At 40.6% G+C, this 22,812-nt stretch overlaps 4 protein-coding genes across 5 annotated transcripts in view; 1 reads left to right on the forward strand and 3 right to left on the reverse strand.

Annotated features, from left to right (window-relative positions):
* Positions 1–3,747, reverse strand: LOC310810490 (pyroglutamyl-peptidase 1-like). The gene is made up of 5 exons (XM_083678267.1): positions 3,606–3,747; positions 2,626–2,678; positions 2,261–2,377; positions 1,483–1,715; positions 1–1,182 (listed from the first exon to the last, which is right to left on the reverse strand). Exons 1-5 carry the CDS (start codon positions 3,634–3,636, stop codon positions 975–977), a joined length of 642 nt encoding a protein of 213 aa, XP_083534393.1. The 5' UTR covers positions 3,637–3,747; the 3' UTR covers positions 1–974.
* A 5,613-nt stretch (positions 3,748–9,360) lies between these two features.
* Positions 9,361–11,115, forward strand: LOC310805571 (transcription factor JunD-like). The gene has a single exon (XM_083671310.1). The coding sequence runs from the start codon at positions 9,580–9,582 to the stop codon at positions 10,489–10,491; it is 912 nt and encodes a 303-aa protein (XP_083527436.1). The 5' UTR covers positions 9,361–9,579; the 3' UTR covers positions 10,492–11,115.
* Positions 11,116–11,302: 187 nt separating this feature from the next.
* On the reverse strand, positions 11,303–18,801 carry rab3aa (RAB3A, member RAS oncogene family, a). Its single transcript, XM_083674049.1, has 5 exons — positions 18,730–18,801; positions 16,925–17,149; positions 14,857–14,975; positions 14,585–14,709; positions 11,303–13,469 (listed from the first exon to the last, which is right to left on the reverse strand). Exons 2-5 carry the CDS (start codon positions 17,147–17,149, stop codon positions 13,279–13,281), a joined length of 660 nt encoding a protein of 219 aa, XP_083530175.1. The 5' UTR covers positions 18,730–18,801; the 3' UTR covers positions 11,303–13,278.
* A 527-nt stretch (positions 18,802–19,328) lies between these two features.
* pde4ca (phosphodiesterase 4C, cAMP-specific a) overlaps positions 19,329–22,812 on the reverse strand; it is a 29,133-nt gene continuing 25,649 nt past the window's right edge. For both annotated transcript variants that reach the window (XM_083679934.1, XM_083679935.1), the window contains one exon: positions 19,329–22,751. In XM_083679934.1, the coding sequence (XP_083536060.1) occupies positions 22,233–22,751 (519 nt within the window). In that variant the 3' untranslated portion in view covers positions 19,329–22,232. The remainder of the gene's footprint in view (positions 22,752–22,812) is intronic.

The following is a 22,812-nucleotide window of genomic DNA, read 5'->3' on the forward strand; positions in this document are numbered from 1 at the left end:
ATAAGTATGTCGAAGAATAATAGCAAGCTCACCTAACTAGTTCCCGAAGAATCTTTGGGGGCTTGCAACGTCTTATTTTGGTAGTTTAAAGATGGTTTGGACGATAGATAGATTTGTTGGGAAGTTGAAAGAAAGTGAGAGTCATATTTTGGTAGCAGATAAAGTTAAAGATGGTTTGTTTGGTTGGTTGGATGGATGAATTGATAGATCGATAGATAAGAGAAAGATAGATAGATGACAGAAGGTTAGATAGATAGATAGATAGACAGACAGATTGCTGAAGCAAGTCCACTAATAATAAGTGAAAGTAAAATAAGTAATTGGAATATTAATAGTTGGACTTGCTGAAGCAAGCCCTCTAATTAAGTATGACGAATAACAGTTGTGTTTTGCTTTGCAAGCACACTAATAAGTATGAGCAAGAACAATAGTTGGACTTGCTGAAGTAAGCCCACTAATAATTGTATTATGTAATTATACATTTTTAAATTATATACATAATTATATTATTTCCCTGAGATAAATACATGATTGCGGTACATGAAAGAAAAAATCTTTAAGATGGTGCACAATTTGCAACAATTGTTATAAACAATCAACACACAAAGATATGAAGAGTGAAACAATAAATGTTACACAATCATTAGCAATATTGGAACCAAGAGTTGTTAAAAGTGGAACTAGAGTACTTGAAATAAATGCTGCATCTTCAGTGCACAGTGGTTATAGAGGGTATATTGAAACCATGCGTCTCTCTTATGCAGCACTGTTCATTGGACCAGTAACTTATGCATGTTGAATGAAATCAAATAATAATACCAAGAGCCATGTCTCCGACCCTTTCCCTATATCTCCGTCTCCAGGCCACTGTGAAATGATGCTGAGTTCTCTGTTAAGTGAGTGTTAATGTACAATAGCTGTCCATCCAAGGCTTGGAGCAGTGATAAGAGATTATATACACTGGAGGTTACAGTTTAGTGAGTATGCTGGTGATGGTGGCAGTGGGGGTGGTTGTCCTCTTCAGCCTGGGGTAGAAGCTCCATCATCTCCCCCACTACAGCCTGCAGAGCTCGGCCCAGGTCCTGAGCACTGTAGGGGTTCCCCAAAGGAGGCACGTGCACAAAGGCTGACCTACCCTGTCCCAGGTACAGTGAGGTATAGTAGGTATAGTCACATAAGTATCTGACAGGAAGAAAAGGTTGAGATTTACATAACAGATCAAATATTTTTTTGCTTTTCATAAGAGTGAATGGGATTTTCATTAAATTGAATGAATTTTGTGAAGCAGTAACACCGATTTGAACTTCTTAAAGGGATAGCTCACTATATGTGTATACATGGAAATTATTTGGGAGGGAAAAATAAGTCATTTGGGTGAAGTGTCATAAAATTTTATTTCAAAAGTTTAAACAGTGTAAAAGTAGAGCTATGTAAATGGAAAACAAGTGTCTACCCAGCCCAGCAGCAGAGTTAAGCACTCACCTGCCTGCATCATTTGATACGGACACTGCCACCCCTAGCCCTGTGGAGTTAACCCTCTTGCAGACCAGGTCCATGTCTAAGACTGAGTCAATGCAGTCAGGACCCCCTTCCATGCAGCACTGGGAGTCTGGGCAGAAGCTACAGTTGTCCACCCGCTTGTAGCCATGGTTGTGGCCACATTTCTCCAGGGTGACTGTGGTAGCTAACCCAGAGACCCCGACATGGACCACCAACTGTTTCCCCGCAATGTGAGTGGGAAGTAGTAGGGTGTGCATGTGGGAGGTGGGATAAGCAGAAATGTACAGGATTTCATTTTATTGTTGAATGATCACTGAATAATATTCAGTCAACGATTATTGATTGACGATCAATAAGGCTTTTCATACTGCAGTTTCTTAGCCTCAGGCTATCCTTCGCATAGGGTTAAGACTGGCCCAGGGCTAGCTTACCCACAATTTCCACATGCACTTGTTAACCCTGGGCTAAATGTTATATTTTGGCACCGTGTTTTGGGTAACTTCTGGGGCTAACCCTGAAAAGTCAGTGCTAACCCTGCTCCAGAGGAGGTCCAGCTAGTGCCTGGCTAAAGTCAGTGCTAGCCCAGTTTAGAACATGCAAGTGTGAACAGTTGCTTAGCCCTAAGCACATTGTGAGGCCTAATAAAGACTGATAATTACAGTATGTCATTATGTTTATTTCCTACAGCAAGTTAGCCCTGAACATGCCCTAGAGAAATGATCGAAAGATACAGCTCTTGACATGATTTCTTTGTGACTACCTGTGGCTGGTGCTGTTTCCATAGTGACGGTAGTAGTCTCTGAACTGCATGGTACTCCACAGGCACCTCACATATGTGCAGGTCCACACCCTCACTTAGGCCCAACCTCCCAAGTTCCTGTGTGGAAAGGAAACAAGAACTGCATAAAGAACATACCCCAATGTACTGTATTCTATACAACTTTATTGTTCCTGTTGAGTGATTTGTTGGCATCAAAGTAGTAAAACATAAAATATTGCAGTGCTGCAGTTATTCCCATTGTGTGAATTTGAGATGACAGTTTGACATCATTTATATCAATAATGGATATCACAGACATTGTGTTAATGATGCAATAAAAAAAAGCATCAAAATACATCATTCACCTGTACTGCCACCCAGCTAGCATTGATGGCGTGCTCTCCAAAAGGTTCAAACCCTATGAAAAGATAGAGAGGCTTCATCCATTACCAAGCAACATTTTTAAACACAGATGCCACACACAAAAACCATTATAGTTGCTTTATCTTTCATGGGCAGAGCATTGTGAATGAGTCACAAGACTCTTGATTCAAAGTCGAAAGGTTGGATCAAGTTAAACATTACTTAGCTCACATTTACAGTCAATTGTTAAAGTGTATGCTAAATAAAATTACATAAGACATTTCCATTGAGGTTGAAAACACTAACACGAAGCATGTCAGCACATTAATGTATAATTCATTATACCAATTGATACCAATCTAATTTTCAACATTCGGCTAGGCTGCAAGTATATTAACGGGGCAATCTGGGATTCATACAGTAACAAAGCGGTCATCCTGACACTTTTTTGGTGTAAACAGAGGAATGTGGGGCTGAAGTAATGTAACCACTCTCAGATGTATAGACATAGCTATGGATGCAAGGATTGACAGTCCATGAGATAAAAATTATAGTTTTAACCATGTTTTGAAGCTATACAGTATTTAATGGAGTAAAACACGGTTATATTTTTGGTTTTGATAAGATAAGACATTGAACTAAACTCATTAGGCAATTGTACGTGATATCCTTCGAGAATCAATGGCTATACGTAATTCATTATTTTCTTTAGAGTTGGCTGGCTTACTATATCAGAACCATTAAACTTTTTCCAGTATCTGAACCTTAACACTGGGTATGGAAAATAACAACGAAATTCCCCCGACTGTAAGGTTTCAAGGTGAAGAACAGAAGATGTGTGCATGAGCCTACTTCAAATCAAAGAGTTTCTACAGACGACTAATTAACATTGTAATAATGCAGTGAGTGTTCATAACTACAAACAGAAAATAAAAAACAGACAGAAAACATGTATACAGTATACTGTATAGAAATCACGTACCTGTTACTACTACCACCTTCTTAGAAGTCATAGCTGTGTTTGCCTGAGCGATTTACAATTGTGCGAAATATTATTTATTGGTTCACACTTTTGCGAGTTGTGGAGGATTCCTCGAATGTCTTTTCCGCTATCTACGCTATTTACGATCGTCCTATATCATTCTTCTTTTACGTTTCCTTCATGACTGTCTGTGCACGCCAACACACAGTCAGGATATATCGCCATCTACTGTATAGATAGGCCCATCTGTACCATCTTGTCTGAACAAAATGATTTATGTTAGACCTTGAAGTCATTCTGTATGTCCATTCTTATTATCATAGAGACCTACTTCTTCAGGTATTTATCATCAACTCCTTGCCTAAGGTGTTGGTGGTGGCATACGCCTTCCACTTCTTAATGATGCTCTGAACGGTACTCAGAGGGATAGCTCAAGCCTTTGAAGTCTTTTTGTAGTCTTCACCTAACTTGTGCCTTCCTACAACTTTATCCCGGAGGCCTTTTGAAAGTACTTTTCCAACCATGGTGAATTCTTTGCAGAACCATGCACTTCTAGTAGTGGAATCCTCAAGAAACAGCTGGTTTTATTCGGAAGTAATCAAAACCACTACAATTGATGTCAGGTGGGGGGCAATTAGCCTGGTGTTTGCTAGAAGTTGATTGTTTGCACCTGAGCAGGTTTATAATGGTATACTCTAAGGGGCTGATCACTTAACCAAACCAGGTATTTCACTAATTAATTTTTAATAATTGTCCAGAATTTTTAAAATGTTTATTTTCACTTTGATGATGAGGGTTATAATGTGTACATACAGCTCAAACAAGTTAGATTTTATTTATTCTAATTTCCAGGGTGTAATGTGACAAAAGGTAAAGATTTCACAGGGTATGATGACTTTCTATAGGCACTGTAATTAACGAGGCAACCAACTCAGCCAGTCCAGCAAAAACACAATGCAGAGTGGCTTGAGAGATTACCCTGGGCTGGTTAACATTACAGTTTCTTCCATGGTGTCTGCTGTATTTGGGAGTGAGTTTACACACATCATATGTGGACGTTATACATAGTAGACCTATGTATGTTACATTTGCCTTGTGTTGAATTAGATTCTGCGATCCTGACTTCTGGAGCGACTTGTGCCATGTGCACATCATTGATGATATAATTACAATAACTGGATACAGTCAACTACGACCGCCCACTGGATTTCTACGAGAGATGCAATTCTCGCAGTGAAGCCTGGAAATGCCGCTTGCGGGCGCTGTCATCTTGAATCGTCATCGACATCTGATTGGTGGCACCAGAATCTTGGCACCACCGCAGCCGCAGTCCGTTGCTAAAGTGGAGGTGAGTTGTAAGTACAGGGAACCGCGAGAGCTGCAAGGATTTCTGAACATGGATGAAAGCCATGACAAAAACCCACTGTCAGCCTTTTAAATTATTAATCATGCCAGCTGTAAGACTCGTATTTGGAGATAACACCAAGTACACACTCAGTTCATTTGAATCAATATTAAATCAATTGTAAACAATGAACTAAGACATGGGCATATAGCTTATATTATGCATAGTAACAGTAGACCTAGGCTACATGAATTATGGATCAGCTATTTGAGGAGACGTTTTTGTTTACAGGCATCAGCAGCACTTCTGATAATACCTCAACAATTTAATGACACGCGCAATACGTGTTATCTATAGAACATGGTTAACTTTCAGTTTTATTTAATCGTGGCGATGATTATATCATTAGAATGTGTAGGCCTACTCAATCAACACTGCTAAATGTATCATCATCATCAGCATCATTATCAATAGTATAAACATCAACAACTAAAACAACAGCTGCCGGAAATTGTACACATTAAATAACATTTAAGGGAAAAGGAATGATAATCACAATATAATCAGAATCTAATAAATGTTATTGTTGTTGTGCTTTGGTTATGATGATGGTTTGAGTTATTCTAGTTGCCTAGCAAGATAGCTTGCAAATAGCAATCAAGATCCTCTTGATAAGAAATACTCACAGGAGGTTGTTTGCTGACAGCTAATCAAACTAGATAGAAAGCTAGTTATAACAAGCTAATTGTCAACAGAATTGCTGTGACATGCTCCATCTCCTCTTAAGACTGACAGCTGAAGAGTTGACATGTTGAGTTGAGAGGCCAATAGACGTTCTAGTTCAGATCAATAAAACTGCAATCTAAAACCATCAACACAGTATTAATTTAGCCTATCATTCACTCATGACCACATAATCATCATGCCTACATCCACTCATGGTCCGCTTCTTTTTACTATATACATTAACAATATTGGATTATCTGTAAATAATTGTAACCTGCATTTATATGCCGATGACACTGTTACATGCTATTGCCCCCAACGATTGAACAGGTTCTTTCTGAGCTACAGTCTGCATTTATTGTCCTACAGAAAGCATTTGTTGAACTGAAATTGGAACTAAACGCTGAAAAAAAACAAGTATATGTTATTTGCCAAATCACAGAAAAATGTGTCTGATTATTTATCCATATGTACATTGGGTGGTGCCCACATTGAACGTGTCCCCGCTTATAAATACCTAGGCATTTGGTTAGACAAAGAGTTGACAGAGGAGCTTGTTAAAAAGCTAAGATTTAAGGTGGGATTCTTTTATAGGAATATATCTAGCCTGTCCCTGAACAGCAGAAAGCGGATTGTACAATCAATTTTCATGCCAGTGCTGGATTACGGTGATATCATCTACCAAAAGGCAGCAGCCACCCCTCTTAAACCCCTGGATGCTATTTATCATAGCGCCCTTCACTTTATCTTTATTTAATACTCAGAATCCTTTACCAAAAGGTCGGCTGGACCTCGTTAAAGTCCCGCAGATCGCACCATTACACTTTTTGTGAACAAAGCCCTACTGCATAAACTCCCGGTTTACCTCACCTCGTGATTGAAGTATAAGAACATCTGTTATCAAACTCGTTCTCAGGGTTGGTTAACTCTTGAGGTTCCTTGGGTCTCCACCAAATTGGGTAAATCCAATTTTAGTTTTGGTGCACCCCATTGCTGGAACAATCTACAGAGTACATTACAATTGGTTGTTCTGGTGCCGCTCAGGCAATTCGAATTTTGTAATTCTGTATGATGTATGGTTGTTAATTATGTGTAAGCAGGCTCCTCCCGCCCCCCAGCAATGGTTCAGTCAGCAGCCTGTCAGAAGAAAGCAAGGCCAAGGCTTGTTTACGTAGTCAGACGCACGCGTGTAGGACGTGCGTGTATCGGCAAATCGCAGAAATCGCAGTCTAAAACAGTCTTATTTGGTCCATGAATATTAAAAGCACTCCTATCTTGATATCTGCACACTACAACGACTTCCCCTGTGTTGTGAGATGATTTAGCACATTATATTCTAGCCACTGCCATTTGAATTATATATTCTCCATTTAATTAAAGACCAAAAAAAGGTTTTAAGTGAGAAGTTATGGATTGGCAAAAGCTGCAAAAAGCCAGAAAATTCTAAATGAGCACCACCACCACACAACTTCACCAATGCACTGATAAGGTTTTCCAGCACACAGCTTTGACACCTGCTATAGGGCTGTAGCTATGTTGGTCTACTGTAGCCTACTTCAAACAACATGTACTCACCACTGGGCAGGTTGCTTTGGATTCAAAGCTGATCTCAAACAGCCTTATTCATATTCTTAGAGTATGTTTTCTCCCACCATGGTGATGTGAACAACATAACCATGTATTTTCTTGTGTAAAAATGTTTTGCTTGTGTACTTCTTCAGACAAAAACACACACACACACACACATACACACACACACACACACACACACACACAACCTCCCTCTTCCCCAATTCGTGCTGTTGCGTCACAGCCTATGTCAGCGTTGCCATGGAAACAAATGATGCCCTTTCTATTCTGTGGTGCTGATGCAGCCAGTCTACAGACGTCATCACTTCCTATGGGGCGATATTGGCTGTTTTAGCTGCCTGATAACCTGCCGTGCTTGTCTATTCATAGAAAAAGCAGGCAGCCATCAAAGACATTTAGTGTCTTGGTTGAACCTAAAACCATTTTCATATTTCTCTCTGTCTTACTTATGTCAAATTTGTAGTTGGGTAGTAGTATCAACAATGCCATATGATTGTTCATACTCAGACAATAGTAAAAATATGGCTTCAGCAGCATTTCCTTCCTCTTTTATGTTCAAACATAAATGCATTTCCACGTATTCAATTAAAGGTTAGCTCTATGAGTACAGGCAAATATTTCCATTCAATGGCTGCATACCTAGAATTCCTGAGCCTAATAGGCCTATTAAAGTGTGTATTGACATGCTACCATGCCTCCAGCAGTAACTGTTGTCCTATCAGGCCCGGTGCCAGGGGAAAGTAACTAAGGGGCACAAGAAGTTTCTGAGGGGGCACAACTATTTCAGCAAAAAAAATAAAGATTTGTGCTTGGTCATAATACAGGTTGAATAATTGATCATACAATGACATACAATGTTTTTTCAGCCATAGACGGCCATAGTCTTAACAGTGGAGAGCAGGTTACTGTGCCGCTTTACAAAGAGAGAGCGCATTTCAACGACTGCAAACAAACATTTACATTTATGGCATTTAACAGATGCCTTTATCCAAAGCGACTTACAACAATACATTTGTTTAAGTAAGTGAATCATCTATCCAACAGTCATCATAAGACAAAGTAATCAATGCTCACACCAGGGGCCATAGGCAGTCGGAATGCCAGTAGGCTATTTTTTTTTTTTCTTCTTCTTTTATTAGCAGGAGAGAACTTGTACAGGGGGAGTAGCGGGGATGAAGAGGTCTCTAGGGTTGGGGTTAGGGTTAGTATAGGGGGGGGTAGTGAGGGTGAAGCGGTCTTTAGGAGGGACTGTTAAGATTCAACTATTATACTCAAACATATAGGAACATATATAGGTTATAGTTAGCTGGATAGTTCTTTTAGATAGGTAGGGTTATTTACTCAAACTACTGTATGTTGCTGACAACCTGACAATACCTTCAGCCCAGGCACTTGGCTTTCTTTCATTCAGTGGCTGGCTCACAATCATATCAGACTGCATTGTTTTTGGAGGTGGGAGGGGATCTTGAGACAGTTAACCTGGATGGTGGACCGGATAAAATGAGTTGACAAAATACGTTTCAGATTTTTCATTGCCCCCTCAAGCCCCCTCGTGGCACCGGGCCCATGTCCTGTCATTGATAGACATATACATATATCATGAAAGAGGTTTGAGAATGTTTTGAATCTAGGCCTAGACCTACTATAGATTATCTTCAATAAAGGATTGACACAATGAAATTTAATATTTAGGGGTGGCAGCAGGAGGTTCAATTTGTAAATGTAGGCTACTCATTCACCACTGGCAAGATGGCGTGGGAACATTGTCTAAGTAGCTCTGAAGAATGGACGAGAGAGCTGAAGAAACGTTCTGTTCTGTGGCCCTCCCTTCTCTTCTATCTCTTCTTCCCCAGCCTCTTCTGGCGACTCTGGCTTTCGATTCTATGACATCAAACCATAATGCACTGCACTGTTTGCCGTTTACCTAAAGTCTCCATAGCAATAAGGACTGGTTCAGCCCCTTATTTAAATTAAACCGGAAACAAACGTCATTTTGGGCCAATCTAAGCGCTCTGAAGTGACATAATGGAATATTTAGGGCTAGAAAGCAAGCAGAGGGTTGGGTGTGCGCATAGCTGTCGTGCCATCGGGAAAAAGCGCCAGTCGAGCGAGAACAGCAGGAGAAGGCAAGGTAGCCTACGATTAATTGCATTGGACATTTAGGTAAATTAAGGCAATCGATAAGAACCAACACAGAGACAAAAGCCTATGGGAATATGTAGACTAAGATTGAGTTTTAATTCCCTTAGTTTAATTGTTGGATCGTCTTAATTAATGTGTAACGTTCAATAGACCCTCATAAGAGGGGTTAGGATGGAAACAACTCTTTATCCTGGTAGTGTGCTGAATACTCGAGGGATTTCAAGCATCTATTCATATAACAGCATGATGAAGAAGGATATGGTTCTGAATCTTGACGATCAATGCTCTAATTTGAAACCACATCTCCGGGACACCGACGGCATTCTCAACTCTCCAGACCTAGGACTCTTGAAACTGACCTCTCCGGATCTGGAGCGATTGATAATTCAATCTAATGGAATGGTTACTACCACCCCAACCTCTCAGTTTATTTGCCCGAAGTCAGCGAGCGACGAACAGGAATTCGCGGAAGGCTTCGTAAAGGCGCTGGAAGATTTGCACAAGCAGAATCAGCTGAGCGAGGGAACGTGCGTACCGTCGGACAGACTGGACCTCATCGGTTCTAACGCAACCCCCGCCGGCTTGCAGTCTGACCTTCCAGTATACACGACTTTGAACGGTTATGGAGCTGGCCCACTAGGCACCACAGTGAATTATTCCACTGATACCATTCCCTTTCCGCCGCCGCCTTCTCATTTGGTGAGCGCGCAGCAACAGGCGGCTGCTGCGGTGGCGGCACTGTCACGACTCCAATCCTTGAAGGACGAGCCGCAGACGGTCCCCGACATGCAGAGCTTTGGAGATAGCCCGCCGCTGTCCCCTATCGATATGGACAACCAGGAGCGCATCAAGGCCGAGAGGAAAAAGCTGCGCAACAGAATAGCTGCGTCTAAGTGTCGCAAAAGAAAGCTGGAGAGAATATCCCGTCTAGAAGACAAGGTCAAAAACCTGAAAACCCAGAACACTGAACTTGCCTCCACGGCTAGTGTGCTCAGGGAGCAAGTTGCCCAGTTGAAACAGAAGGTTATGAACCATGTCAGCAATGGATGTCAGCTTCTCCCAAATCAAGTTCAAGCCTACTAGAGGTCTTTGAGGAACTCATGTCTCAAGGCCTTTAGCCATATATGGCTATCCTTTGAGGATATTGACTGACACATTATTTGCCTTTTCTCTTGTAAAAAGACAGGATCAATGCCGAAAATCTAAGAACTGGAACACAAGATCTCTTGTGGCTTAGCTTCTTTTGCATAATTTTGTAGCAAACAGACTATTTTAGCTGACCTCCATGAGGGAACATGTAGCAAAACAGCTCTCAAATGGACAATCCTACACCTACAAGGATAGCTCTGCATGTGAAGCGGGACAATCTCTCAACGAGTGCAACTAAACAACAGGATGTCAATGAGTGCATGTCATCCTCTGTGTATAATGCCTTACTCGTTTACAAGCACTTATTTACCAATGACAAATGTATATTTGACTTACCAAAACATATTGTCTTATTTGTTTTTGTAATTATTAATTGAGCATGTCTTGTCCTCAGCTCTTGTGTAAATTATGTTGATATTATGTTTTGCAGTTCTATATCAGTCACAATCCATCCATGTGTGTGTTATATGTGTTGTAAGCCTATGTAGCCATTTATAATGGGATTATACCTCTCAAAGACGTAATTAAATTAACTTAATTATGTAAACTGAGTCTGTCTCAATGTGAACTGTGCAATCACGAAGGGGGGGGTCTTTCCTGGAGTGGGAATATCGGTAACAAAATGTAGGCCTATAGTACATGAAATGTACGTACATCATATTGATATATAATAGTGAAATAGTCAATAGTCAAATAATCATTAACACCCTATAAACACACAAGCAGCTTTTCATGTTTTGTTTTATTAATTCCTTGTTTTTAGCAAACCTGGAGTTACAGTATTACAGCACAATTCACACGACTAAAACCCAAGGGGGAAAAAAATCCTTATTTACAAAGGGGAAGACAGGACTGAAGGGTGGAGAGCTAAGAGAGAACTGAACTGGACAGATACCGAAGTCAGAAGCAAGTTTACAGCTGTAGCAAAACACAATAAACATAATAAATAAAACAAAAGTCAACCAATGCAGCAAAAATATACTTACAAAATGCAAAGTATTGATCAAACTTTCAAAACGTTTCCCTTTTTGAAAACTGCCATACAGTGTAGGCATACCAGATATGTCTCCAACATGACTACGACAGGCCTTTTATTCAGTGCAACTCTAAAACGTGTCTAACGAGTCTTGTCCCACTGTGTAGCTTTTGGCTCCATAGTCTAATTGGGACCTCTTTGGAAAGAACACGAAGCAAAGCTGCCTAAAGACTTTACACAAACAGTATTTTAACAGACGTACCCTTAAGCAGGGTTGTTGGTTGTTAATATGTGCCATCCAGGGAAGCAGGGGAGACTGTCACACAGTATTGCTCTGGCAGGAATACAGTATTGACTCTGATGTTACCCAAACTAATAGGTTCACAGTTGGTCTACAAACATAAAAAAAGTTCTTGACATTAAACAGCTTATGATCAGAAGGACATAAAGTGGAATGTATTTATTTTTACTGGATTGTCTGCAGGAATATGTCAACATTTAAATTTCAAAGGAAATCCTTGTTTTGAACCACTTCTCTACAGTATACTGATGACTGCCTTTCCTTAAAAATAAATAAGTAATAAATACTGTATACAAATATAGATGGTGACATAATTTAAGTGATAAAATAGCTTCATGTGCCTGAGTTACATTTACATTGATGTATACAGTATGCCAGCGTACAACTCCCTTTCGCTTGAAACTGAGAAAAATCACACAAACATGAACTTTGAACATGATTAAACAAAATAACTTTTGCTCACAAAATAAAGACAAACTGTACTGTATAACAACTCAATTGAAAAGTGGTGTAAACTTGGTCAGTGCTGCAGTGCATGGATGTCTTTATGACTGTGAGTGTTTAATGTATTCATGAGAAGGAGGTAATTGTGCTGTAGAGAAGCAGTGTGTTGTACACTGACTAAGGGCTTAGAAGAAAAACGTTCCTTTTCAACAGTTCACACCACATGCTACATCCTTACAGCAAAACAAACAAACGGACACAGAATTCGTTTCAGTGGGGATTGGCCAACGTCAGCTCTTACAAACAAACCATCCATGTTCAAATGTAAAATTCAACAACATGCACCTCTCACAAAGCACAGATCTGTATACATCTTAAATCATTGATATTGTATTATATTTGTTTATATATTAGGAATTTTAAAAAGCATATTTATTATACTTTGAATATTTATACATATATATTCTTCTTTAAGATGCCTTGTTCCACCTATCAATGTTTTCTCTATAAAGGTTTACAAAACAAAAATGAAAAGATAAGTAAAAAAAATAGGGTCAGGAAGCAAATTTCCATACTTCACACGTTTTTTTCTTCTTCTTTTAAATCAAGCAATGATAAAATCGTAGGAAATGACAGTGACTGACTAGTTAACCAATGCACATGAGAATTAGTAAAAACTTAACATATATGCCCATGTTTCATTTGATATCAGCAATGGCTCTTAAAACAAAAGACAAGAATCCATTCAGGTTTGAGACCACAGTAAAGGGGAATCATAGGAATGTGAATTTGGACTCTTATAGTAGAACATGTATAAGGGGGACTTAAAATCTGGAATTATGACGTCTTGGCCAGGCCCTTCCATCTAAACACAAACTCATCATCACACACCTCCTCTTTTGGCTGAGGTGGCCTTGGGCAGGGAGGGGTCAGATATGTGTTGGAGTAAGTTGTGTGTGTGTGTGTGTGTGTGTGTGTGTGTGTGTGTGTGTGTGTGTGTTTAGCATGCACAGTCCTGGTGGGGGGGTGCAGGCTGGTCGGTGAGCTGGGGCCCCTGCTTAACCCCTGTGACGGCAGGGTCAGCGTTGTCCAAGCTCTCCGACATCTTCTCACAGATGATGTCAACCAGCCGCTCGAACGTCTGCTTCACGTTGATGTTGTCCTTGGCACTTGCCTCAAAGTACTCAAAGCCTGCAGGGGGAGGAGAGAGGCATATATGGTCTTGTTTACCCACAGGTAAATTAGCATATACAGTACTGTTGGACAATACATGACACAATAGTGTATTGCCGAAAGTGACTGTTGTGATCGAGTTGAACAGCGTTAATGGATAAATACTGTAGTGACTCTCTGCATTACATAAAGCTAGCTCGATACAAAGGCATATTAGCTAAATTAAACCTCATTTATGATCCCCAAATACAAACGCATATTAGCTAAATTGCACCCGAAAAAATCCATTAAATACAAATGCACTCATAATTCAGATTATTGCGCAATATCAAAACCTGGAAATTACAAGACGCGCAGAGCATCCGAGTACCCCGAACGCTACCCGAGCCATCTGTGGCCCCGAGTCGGATATATCCCAACAACGGCACCTACATAGGAAATATTTTTGCTTCACGCATGTACAGCTTTGGAGCAGGTGCACAAACCGTTACTGTGGAAAACATTCTGACCCTGGCGCGTTTGTTCCTTAAACGGCTGTAGTCTTCTACCTAACCTGATCTAAAAACGATTTGCAGTGAGGATGAGGAACTAACGGCTCTATAGGTTGCTTGCTAGTAATAGTGTTGTCACCAAATGCAATAGGCTACCAGTTTGTATTCATTGATTCAAAGACATAATACTTGCCATGTAAATTTGGGCTTTATACTGATGGCAAGAAATGGCAGAGCCACAATTTGCTGGCTACTGAATAGGCCCAATCTTTTTCACACCTCTGCCACCACAACATCTGCTCTTATGCCTCTGCCGTGCACACACAGACACACGTCTTTGCTGTTCCCGCCTCCTGACAGAGTGAGCCATTACTATAAAGTTGCTTGTGCTTCTGACTAGTTCAAGTCAATAACTAGTTTCTGTTTTGATTCGCTTTTGCAGCTTCAGTAGCTTCTATTAGGCTACAAATAAAGCAAATTAGTTCTTCGGATACATTTTTTGATAGCCTAATTAACTCCCATATTTAGGCCATGGTTTGGCCCTTTATCCCTCTCTGTCTATCCGCTCAATACACACACTGTGCCTCCCGCTAAGCGCAAATGCAGTCACTTTTTTATTTTATTTGTATAAAAAGAACTAACCCAGCTGGTCAGAGAGCTGCCTGCCTCTGTCTGCTCCCACCACCCTTTCGTCCTCCATATCACACTTGTTCCCCACCAGCAGGACCTGAGCATTGTCCCAGGAGTAGGTCTTGATCTGAGTGGACCTGCGCACATATATAGTACAAAGTATTAGCCATGTCTACAGGTTAAAGTGACCAACACTCAACAAGTGAACAACATCAGTGCTACCAAGGCTTTGTTGGCATTGCCATTTTTCCTCACACACACACATACACAGTGTGGTCCCTTACCAGTCCTGCACAGCGTTGAAGGACTCCTCGTTGGTGATGTCATACATGAGGATGAAGCCCATTGCTCCCCTGTAGTAGGCGGTGGTGATGGTCCTGTAGCGCTCCTGCCCCGCAGTATCCTGGGAGAAGCACACGCAAACACACTACATCACACACACAGACACAGAAATAGCACTGGCCACAATGAGCCCTCCTAATCCTAATGTACAATAGCATGACAGAAAGCTCATGCATCCTAATATTGTTACAATGTTGCTTTAGAGTAAAAAGCCAGGTAATAATGTTACAATATACAATCAATCATCGCTTGAAAGCCTCAGCCTATTTTTGGACATTGTTGCTGACCATGTGCATCCTTTCATGGCCACAATTCACCCATCTTCTAATAGCTACTTCCAGCATGATAATGCACCAGGTCACAAAGCAAAAGTCATCTCAAACTGGTTTCATGAACGTGACAATGAGTTCAGTGTTCTTCTATGGCCTTCCCAGTCACCGGATCTGAATCCAATAGAACACCTTTGGGATGTGGTAGAACAGGAGATTCACAGCTTGAAAGTGCACCTGAAAAATCGGCAGGAATTGCGTGATGCAATCATGTCATCATGGACCAGAATCTCAAAGGAATGTTTCTAACATCTTAAGAAGAATTGAGGCTGTTTTGAGGAGGCCCTACCCAGTATTAGTATAATGTTCCTAATAAAGTGCCCAGTGAGTGTACATTAGTGAAACATTTGGTTTTAAAGCACAGAGACTGGAGATAACACTAGATCACTACATTTGCTTTTAAACAAGTAGGCTAGTCACAGGGGAATGCAATAGGTATTACACAGCAATTATGTGGCACATAGGAGAGGGAGCTTCTGTAGCCACTTTTGAGTATTCTAATCCAGGTGATTCATAATGTATAACATAGTCCAAACTATCAGCAATGCATATTATTTTGTTTTGTGGGCTTTAGCTATCCTATAAACAGAAGGACAGAGTGGGATTCACTGGGATGTATACATGTTTTTGTGTGTGTGTGTGTGTGTGTGTGTGTGTGTTATTCCACAGTGAGGTCTAGTCTGCTAGAAGGGGGGTTGGAAAAAGCCCATGATGACACACATGGTGTCAAAACTACTCTTCTTCAGAGCTAACATATTCCTCACAGAAGCCATACTGAGGAAGAGACTTGTGACGTAGGCAAGAGAGAGCGAGAGAGAGAGACAGAGACCGCCTGCTAGTGTACTTATACTGCTTGTCCCACCCCTGGACACTGAAGGCACAGCTGTCAAAGCACACTTACCGAGGGGTGTGCATGGAAGCATACGAGTTTGACTGGCAGAATTTGAAACATGACATTTCTAGTACACACTAGAAAGTGCTGGGCTCAGGGCAAAAAATTAACACCTGCCACCCATCAAATTCGGGTAGACTTTGGCATTGGTATCTGTACAGTAAATCTTACCAGCCACTTTGGTGGGTAGCCAACAGAGGTTCACGAAAACTAAACTTGTGCAATTATGGTCACCGTTGATTCAACATTTGTGATAACACTGTAACTGCTGCGCATCTCAATCATGTTTCTCCTGACTTTCAAACAAACCCCTGAGTCTGAGCTTTCTTAGTTATAACATAAAATAAAGCATTAAAGTAAAATTCAACAACACACGACAACACAAGATAACAACTTCCACGCGACAGAAGACAGAAAGGACACGAGATAGAAAACATGCATGGGAAAATATTTAGAGGTATTTTGACGCAGGGATATGCGAGAAACTTAAAACCTACGACAGGAAGTTAATTCTCTGCAGGGTGTTTTGTGTCAGGAGTCATGTTAATATGTATTTTTGTGATATTTGCCTTAATGTTGGTGTAAAAAAAATGTGGCTGGTAAAAATCTGATTGGCTGGTGAAGTTTCACATCCACCAGACACCTTGGCTGGTAGACCAAAAAGTAAATGTTATGCCCTGGCTGGACAACATAACAACAACATGCAAACAACATATAGTAGCTGTGCACAACCGTTAATGTGTGACTAGTGACTGACTGGTGTATAATCTGTCTCTGACAGTTCCTCACCCAGATCTGCAGCTTTATCCTCTTGTCATTCCTGTAGATGGTCTTAACCTTGAAGTCGATGCCCACCGTGCTGACGAATGCTGGCGTGAAGGAGTCGTCAGCATAGCGGAACAGGAAGCTGGTCTTACCCACGCTGCTGTTGCCGATGATCAGGATCTTGAACATGTAGTCAAAATTCTGATCCGAGGACTCCTTTTGTCCATAGGTGGCTGTTGCTGAGGCCATCTTTGAGTAGAGAAAAGAAGATGATGATAAACCCTTTAGTGAATGATTGACAAAAGATTATCGTTACAGAGAAAACTCAAGCCATTTTAACATCAACTGAAGAAAAGGGGTGCTTTAATAAAAAAACATCTCGACTCAAACTAAAATCATATACATTTATAGCAAGGCCTATGCTTTAATTTTCCATTGGTCTAATTTTAAGGACCCATGTCATTCTGTGATTTCAAGAGTTTGTGTGTCATTGGTCTTGTGTCCAAGACTAGAGCTTCATTTAACACCTACAATGTCGCTGTATTTCATAAGCAAATATCTATGAAAGTAAACTATATACAATATCTCCAACACTGACTATTTTCACTATTTCTAGCTCTGTATGTCATATTCCAGGCATTTCCACCCCTGATACTACTTTACTAATAGTATACTTTTCCAGCGACATGTATGTGATGAAAGGATCTGTTTAGGTTTAAGGGTTGTCTAGCATACTTGTACTAGACATTATACCTGATAGGAAACTGTCAATGCATTATGTTTTATTAGATAACGCTTGCTTTGTTATAATCTTCCAAATCTCTACATAGAAAACCACAATTCAGCAATTCATGGACTTACAATTTATCTTCTTTCTAATTTAACATGTCTCACCTATTCTACAACAGATTGGGAAGGCACAGGAGTGTCCTGGGGCGCTTCTTCTAACGTTTATCCAGGAAAAAAATGAACGATGATGTGAGCATTTATCCATCTTACTATTGTAGCGAGGCAATCGACAAATTATAGAAACAAAACATTTGTAGAGTAGATAGCTAGGTCACATTACTCAGGATGTTTCGGAGACGGAGGGACGGACGGACGGAGAGGGCACCCGACCAGATGAAGATAAAGAGGGCGGAAACGCCAGGGCTTAGCTTTAAGCATCAGCTAAACTGTCTATCCAGCGAATGCATGGCTAGGTGGCTATCTTGATTTGAGTGGCTTTTAAACGCATGCCGAAAATCGTTACATTTGACTTGACATTTTCTACTGTCACTGCGAGGTATTGACAGCTGTTTCTGAAAAACTGCCTTGCGCTGTGTGATCAATTTTAGCTGACCATCACATCGTGTCGGTTTACCACCACAGCTCTAGACATGGGGCATGGTTAGTTTGACGTTTTGCTAGATACAGTATAGCTGGCGATTGGTAGGCGATGGCTGGCAATTCAGCCAGGCTGCTCTAGCTGAATGTATTGAACCTAGCCTCCCTGCAAAATACAATGACATGTAATATTGTCATTCAATATAGATGCGCCTGGTGATTCAAGAGGATTGATATTGTAATGACAGAATAACTACATTAGTAAGGCAATTCAGTTGATGATGAAAATGCATGAGAACAGGCTAGCATACCAAGTTGTCCTGCTTTGATGCTAGTAGCTAAGCATCCTAGCTATGTGTCAAATGAAGGTTACTCTTCCTTATTTTACGACTACATTGGTCCTCTATGTCTTTTAAATGAAGAGTGCTACACTATTTAAATACACTCCGGTAGTGTTGTTATACGTGTTAATGCCTCACGATACAATTAAGGCAACGGCTTACCGTGAAATGTCTGTTTTATCTGCAGCTCCGTTGCAGTGGCTCCCTAGTGTTGCACCTGCAGAACCTCGAGCGTCACTTGATTGACTGTCACTGAGGGGGCGGGCTCATCCTAGAGCTGATGCCATGTAGACTCATTATCAATGGCTGAGGGACAACTGGCAGTCCGAAGAACTAATCACAACCGTGTACGTTACTCGACGTTCCAGGGCTCTAACCAGGCCTCCGACGCCATGAAAAGGCAAAAATAAAAACAAAATCAACTGGCAACGCCCCCCCCCCCCCCTCCTTGATGTTATTCATTACATTATTTATATTAAAAATAAATTGTTTCACTTGTCAGGATGACAACTTTCTTTGAGTAGAGATTGAGTATATGAGATCAGATGTTGTAATCATTGACTTGTATTCTAGATGTTGTTATGTCCAGTTCAATCCCTATTGACAATAGCATTAAAATGACAATATGTCTGGAATATAATGTATTTTGTCCTGTGTGTGAGTGTCACTTGAAATAAAACAAGCTGATCATTGCAACATTCCATAGTCAAGAGATTTCAAATAAACATTCATGATATCAAAAGCATGAAGACTCTTTCCTTTATTGGCAAGGTGAACAGGCGTACAGTTACAGTAAGAGAGCTTACAAACCTGTAGTTAACAGTAGTGTTTAGATTGTCAAGACTGCAGTAGATATCTGGTCAGGAGAGAAAGATAGGAACAACATGTCTGAAACTCAGAAAAATATCCTACTCTACCGATGTTATCTAGAAGAACCTGAAAGTTTTACTGTTTTTGCTTTTTTTCATTGGCAGACATAAGGAAAATTAAACATATGGTTGAATAGTTTAAATCTGTCCCCTTATTCTTCTCCCATAGCTTGGAAGGTAACTACACATAAATACTCAGCCTCCAACAAAGTCTATAGTTCTTCATTTCTGACAGATATATAGAAATAATAAATAAACTGTACACAAAGCAATGTGAGGAAAATATACAAAACAATAATTGGTTTGAGAACACAATTCTGTGAAATTACTGTCATAACAAGGGCTGGTAGAGACATTTTATTATGAGTCCCACACTTATAAAGAGGAAGGCAAAAAAACTCAGGCTTGCTTGAGTTTTGGACTGTTTTTGTGCTCCTTAGCTACAGTATGGACGGCACTGCTGTCTCCACCATGTCAAGTATCACATCTATGATGAACTAAAGTGTCTGTAAATATAAGGCTCCGGAAAATCACATTTCCAGATCTTTCATAAAACAAAACATGATTGACTCCATGGTGGCTTAAAAGTTGGCATTTATCCACAAACAAATTTAATTTAGATACTTAACACTCTCCTTTCGAATCTTGCAGTTAATGTCATGCATTTTATCAAAACATATTGTACAGTTACAAAAAGATTCTAACCTATATAACATAACAAGTCCCCTATTGCAGCTGCAGTGGTCCAGCCTGTGCTATGCTTCATCAACTGTAAAAATCAAGCCACATACACAGAAAGACAGAATACTGTGGATTAGTCAACAATGTCACATTACACTCAACTATACTGGAAGTGCATGTAAAAGTACCGTACAAAGTGCTTTGGTTTCTTTACTAATTAAATTCTTAAAAAAATGGCCACCATTCAAACATACAACTTCTTTAAGACAAGTTGTTATCAGTATGTTATTGTTCAGAGAAAAAGAGAACTATGGTATCAGGAACTGGTACACAGGACAACATGATCACAATGCTGTCAGTCATTGATGGAAATTAGCTAGCGGCAAAATGGAAATTACAGTACGAGTTGTGTCATGCTTGCTTGGCACTTGTATTGTCATTGTCTATGTCCCTGTGAAGAGCAGAATATTGATCAATGACAAAAGGAAAAGGGAGAGAATTCTGGCACAGAAATCTGCCAATAGCCTCTTGGGTTGGACAGTTGGAATTGCGCTTGAGTTTAACATCTTTCATACATCTTTCATACTGTACATCTCTGAAAATATTACACAAGAAGCTAGTTTTTATCACAAATGCTGCTAACAAGGGTAAATGCTATCAATGTCTTACTAATTCAACTGGTTGAAAATGTGACCAGCATTAGTACCTGAAGTATGTGGAGAATGCAAAATACTGTACTGTAACAACAATTGATTTTTACATTGTACATTTTGTCCCACAGACCTTCAACTGTGAAAAACTGCTTTGCTTTTTAGAGGTTCCCTCAAAGCAACAAATTCAGCTGATGTTCCAGGGTATGCAATTGCTGGTTACCCTGTTGCCTACAGCAAAATATTTTCAAATCACCTACCACTAATGTGTTCTTGGATTGGCTCCAGCCCTTACAAACAGGATGGGGATTGGCTGTCAGTAAAATTGTAAAGTGCTAAAAGTGGAGCCAGGCTGATGGATGCCAATAAAAGGTTAAAAGATACACACAAAATTATAGTATATAGCAGTGCTTTCAGTGAATTCAAATACAAACATTAAATAAAATCATACAAAAAGGACAAGTGGTGAATCTTAACTGAAGTGCTTTTTTTGGATACCTCTATTACAAGACCACAGTTGAAACCAATACATTTTAAATACCTAACAGTATGAGCATTTTTAATGCCTTGGATTGCAGAACTAACTTCAGTTCCAGTCTTCAACACTTGGAGGCGCCATGTTCACATGGCACAGCTTTGGGTTTCTTGATGCCCTTACCACCCATAGACTTATAACCAACATGCTCAAAGGCTGTATTTTAAGGTTATGACTAGAAAAGGAAGCACTGAGCCTTAACCAGTTGTTAACAGATAGGAGCCACAGAAGCAGCAGGAGTCTAGTTGCATCACAATTGTAGCCCATGACCATTGTTTAAGTCAGATTGTAACAGCAGCTAACAACATTGCAAGGCACCCAGCAGATGCAACAAGGTTACCCAAAAAGTATTTGCTACATAAACAATCTTCCTCAAAGCCATTCTGAGGACCAGGTCTTTTCTGTTAAGTCCTCAATTAACCGGTATTAACCAATTTCTAAAATATTTTGAATGGATCTAACTAAAAGACACAACTGTTAACAGATAAACTAAAAGGCATTATAGCCAAGTCCCCATTTATTGCACTGTTTGGCATAATGTCTAAAGAGCCTTTGTGGTGTTTTTAGGTTCATTGTTTTCTTCAAGAAGTCATAAGTAGTCAAAAGGAAGACATTTGTGCAAATATTCCTTGCTCCTTCAATGTAGACCTTGGGTTGGAAACAAAGACATATTGGTAAAACCCAAAAGACCAGCTAAAAACATGTTTTCCTGTTTTCTGCAGCTAAAACCGAAGGAACAGTGGGTCTTTCTCCAGTGCAAGGTGACTGCTGTGTAAGTGCAGACTTCCTGAACGCACCCTCACTGGCTTGCTTGACCCCAGCTTTGTCCTGTCACTCAGTCCAAGGAAGCCATTGGGTGTGAAAGGGTCAGGGGAAGGAGGCACAGATATCAACAAAAAAACTAAATCAAAAAAGAACATTGCACTGGTGTTATGTACCGAGGCTGAAGCGTGCCGACACACCTCCGCTCCCTTCTTGGTCAAGTTCTCTGTCCTCAGTGCAATCTCTGTCGGTGTCAGAGTCAGAGGACAACGTCCTTAGGCCATCAGTGGCCATTTTGGGGAGCACTTGTCGTGGCAGGTGAGCAGTGGCAGACATGGAATGGAATCTGCTGTCAGAATCAGTTCTTGAAGGCTCCGCCCCAGGGCTATTGTACCCTTCCTCTTCTTCTGGTGTGCTCTCTGTGTCAGACTCACCCTCCTCCTCTAAGGTTAGCTCAAACTGGAACTTGTCCCCGGCACCACCACTACCCCCTCCAGCCCCTATGGCTCCCCCAAGCAGGCCAACCTTGTCCTGGACCTCAGGGGTGGGTGAGGGGCTGTGGGGGATCATGCTCTGGTACCACTCACGGTTGTCCTCCAGCGTGTCCAGGATCTCCTGGGCGTCAGGGTGGACAAGGTCGGCCCATGTCTCCCACAGAGGGTGGACGATGTAGTCAATGAAGCCCACCTGATTGAGAAGATGATGATGATTTTAGCTTGTGCCACTGTTTGTGTTAGCACTGACTTGT

Source organism: Argentina silus (genome assembly GCF_951799395.1).
Source record: "Argentina silus genome assembly, chromosome: 1".
NCBI lineage: Eukaryota > Metazoa > Chordata > Actinopteri > Argentiniformes > Argentinidae > Argentina > Argentina silus.

What these genes read in the sequence shown, in the direction of transcription:
- LOC310810490 (XM_083678267.1), bottom strand. Translation starts at nt 3,636, where the DNA reads ATGACTTCTAAGAAGGTGGTAGTAGTAACAG. An exon ending in CTAGCTGGGTGGCAGTACAG is followed by an intron (nt 2,378 to 2,625) that starts GTGAATGATGTA and finishes CTTTCCACACAG; the next exon opens with GAACTTGGGAGGTTGGGCCT. An exon ending in GTATCAAATGATGCAGGCAG is followed by an intron (nt 1,183 to 1,482) that starts GTGAGTGCTTAA and finishes TCTTCCTGTCAG; the next exon opens with ATACTTATGTGACTATACCT.
- LOC310805571 (XM_083671310.1), top strand. Translation starts at nt 9,580, where the DNA reads ATGGAAACAACTCTTTATCCTGGTAGTGTGCTGAATACTCGAGGGATT.
- rab3aa (XM_083674049.1), bottom strand. Translation starts at nt 17,149, where the DNA reads ATGGCCTCAGCAACAGCCACCTATGGACAAAAGGAGTCCTCGGATCAG. An exon ending in GGATAAAGCTGCAGATCTGG is followed by an intron (nt 14,976 to 16,924) that starts GTGAGGAACTGT and finishes TGCTTCTCCCAG; the next exon opens with GATACTGCGGGGCAGGAGCG. An exon ending in GCAGCTCTCTGACCAGCTGG is followed by an intron (nt 13,470 to 14,584) that starts GTTAGTTCTTTT and finishes CTCCCCCTGCAG; the next exon opens with GCTTTGAGTACTTTGAGGCA.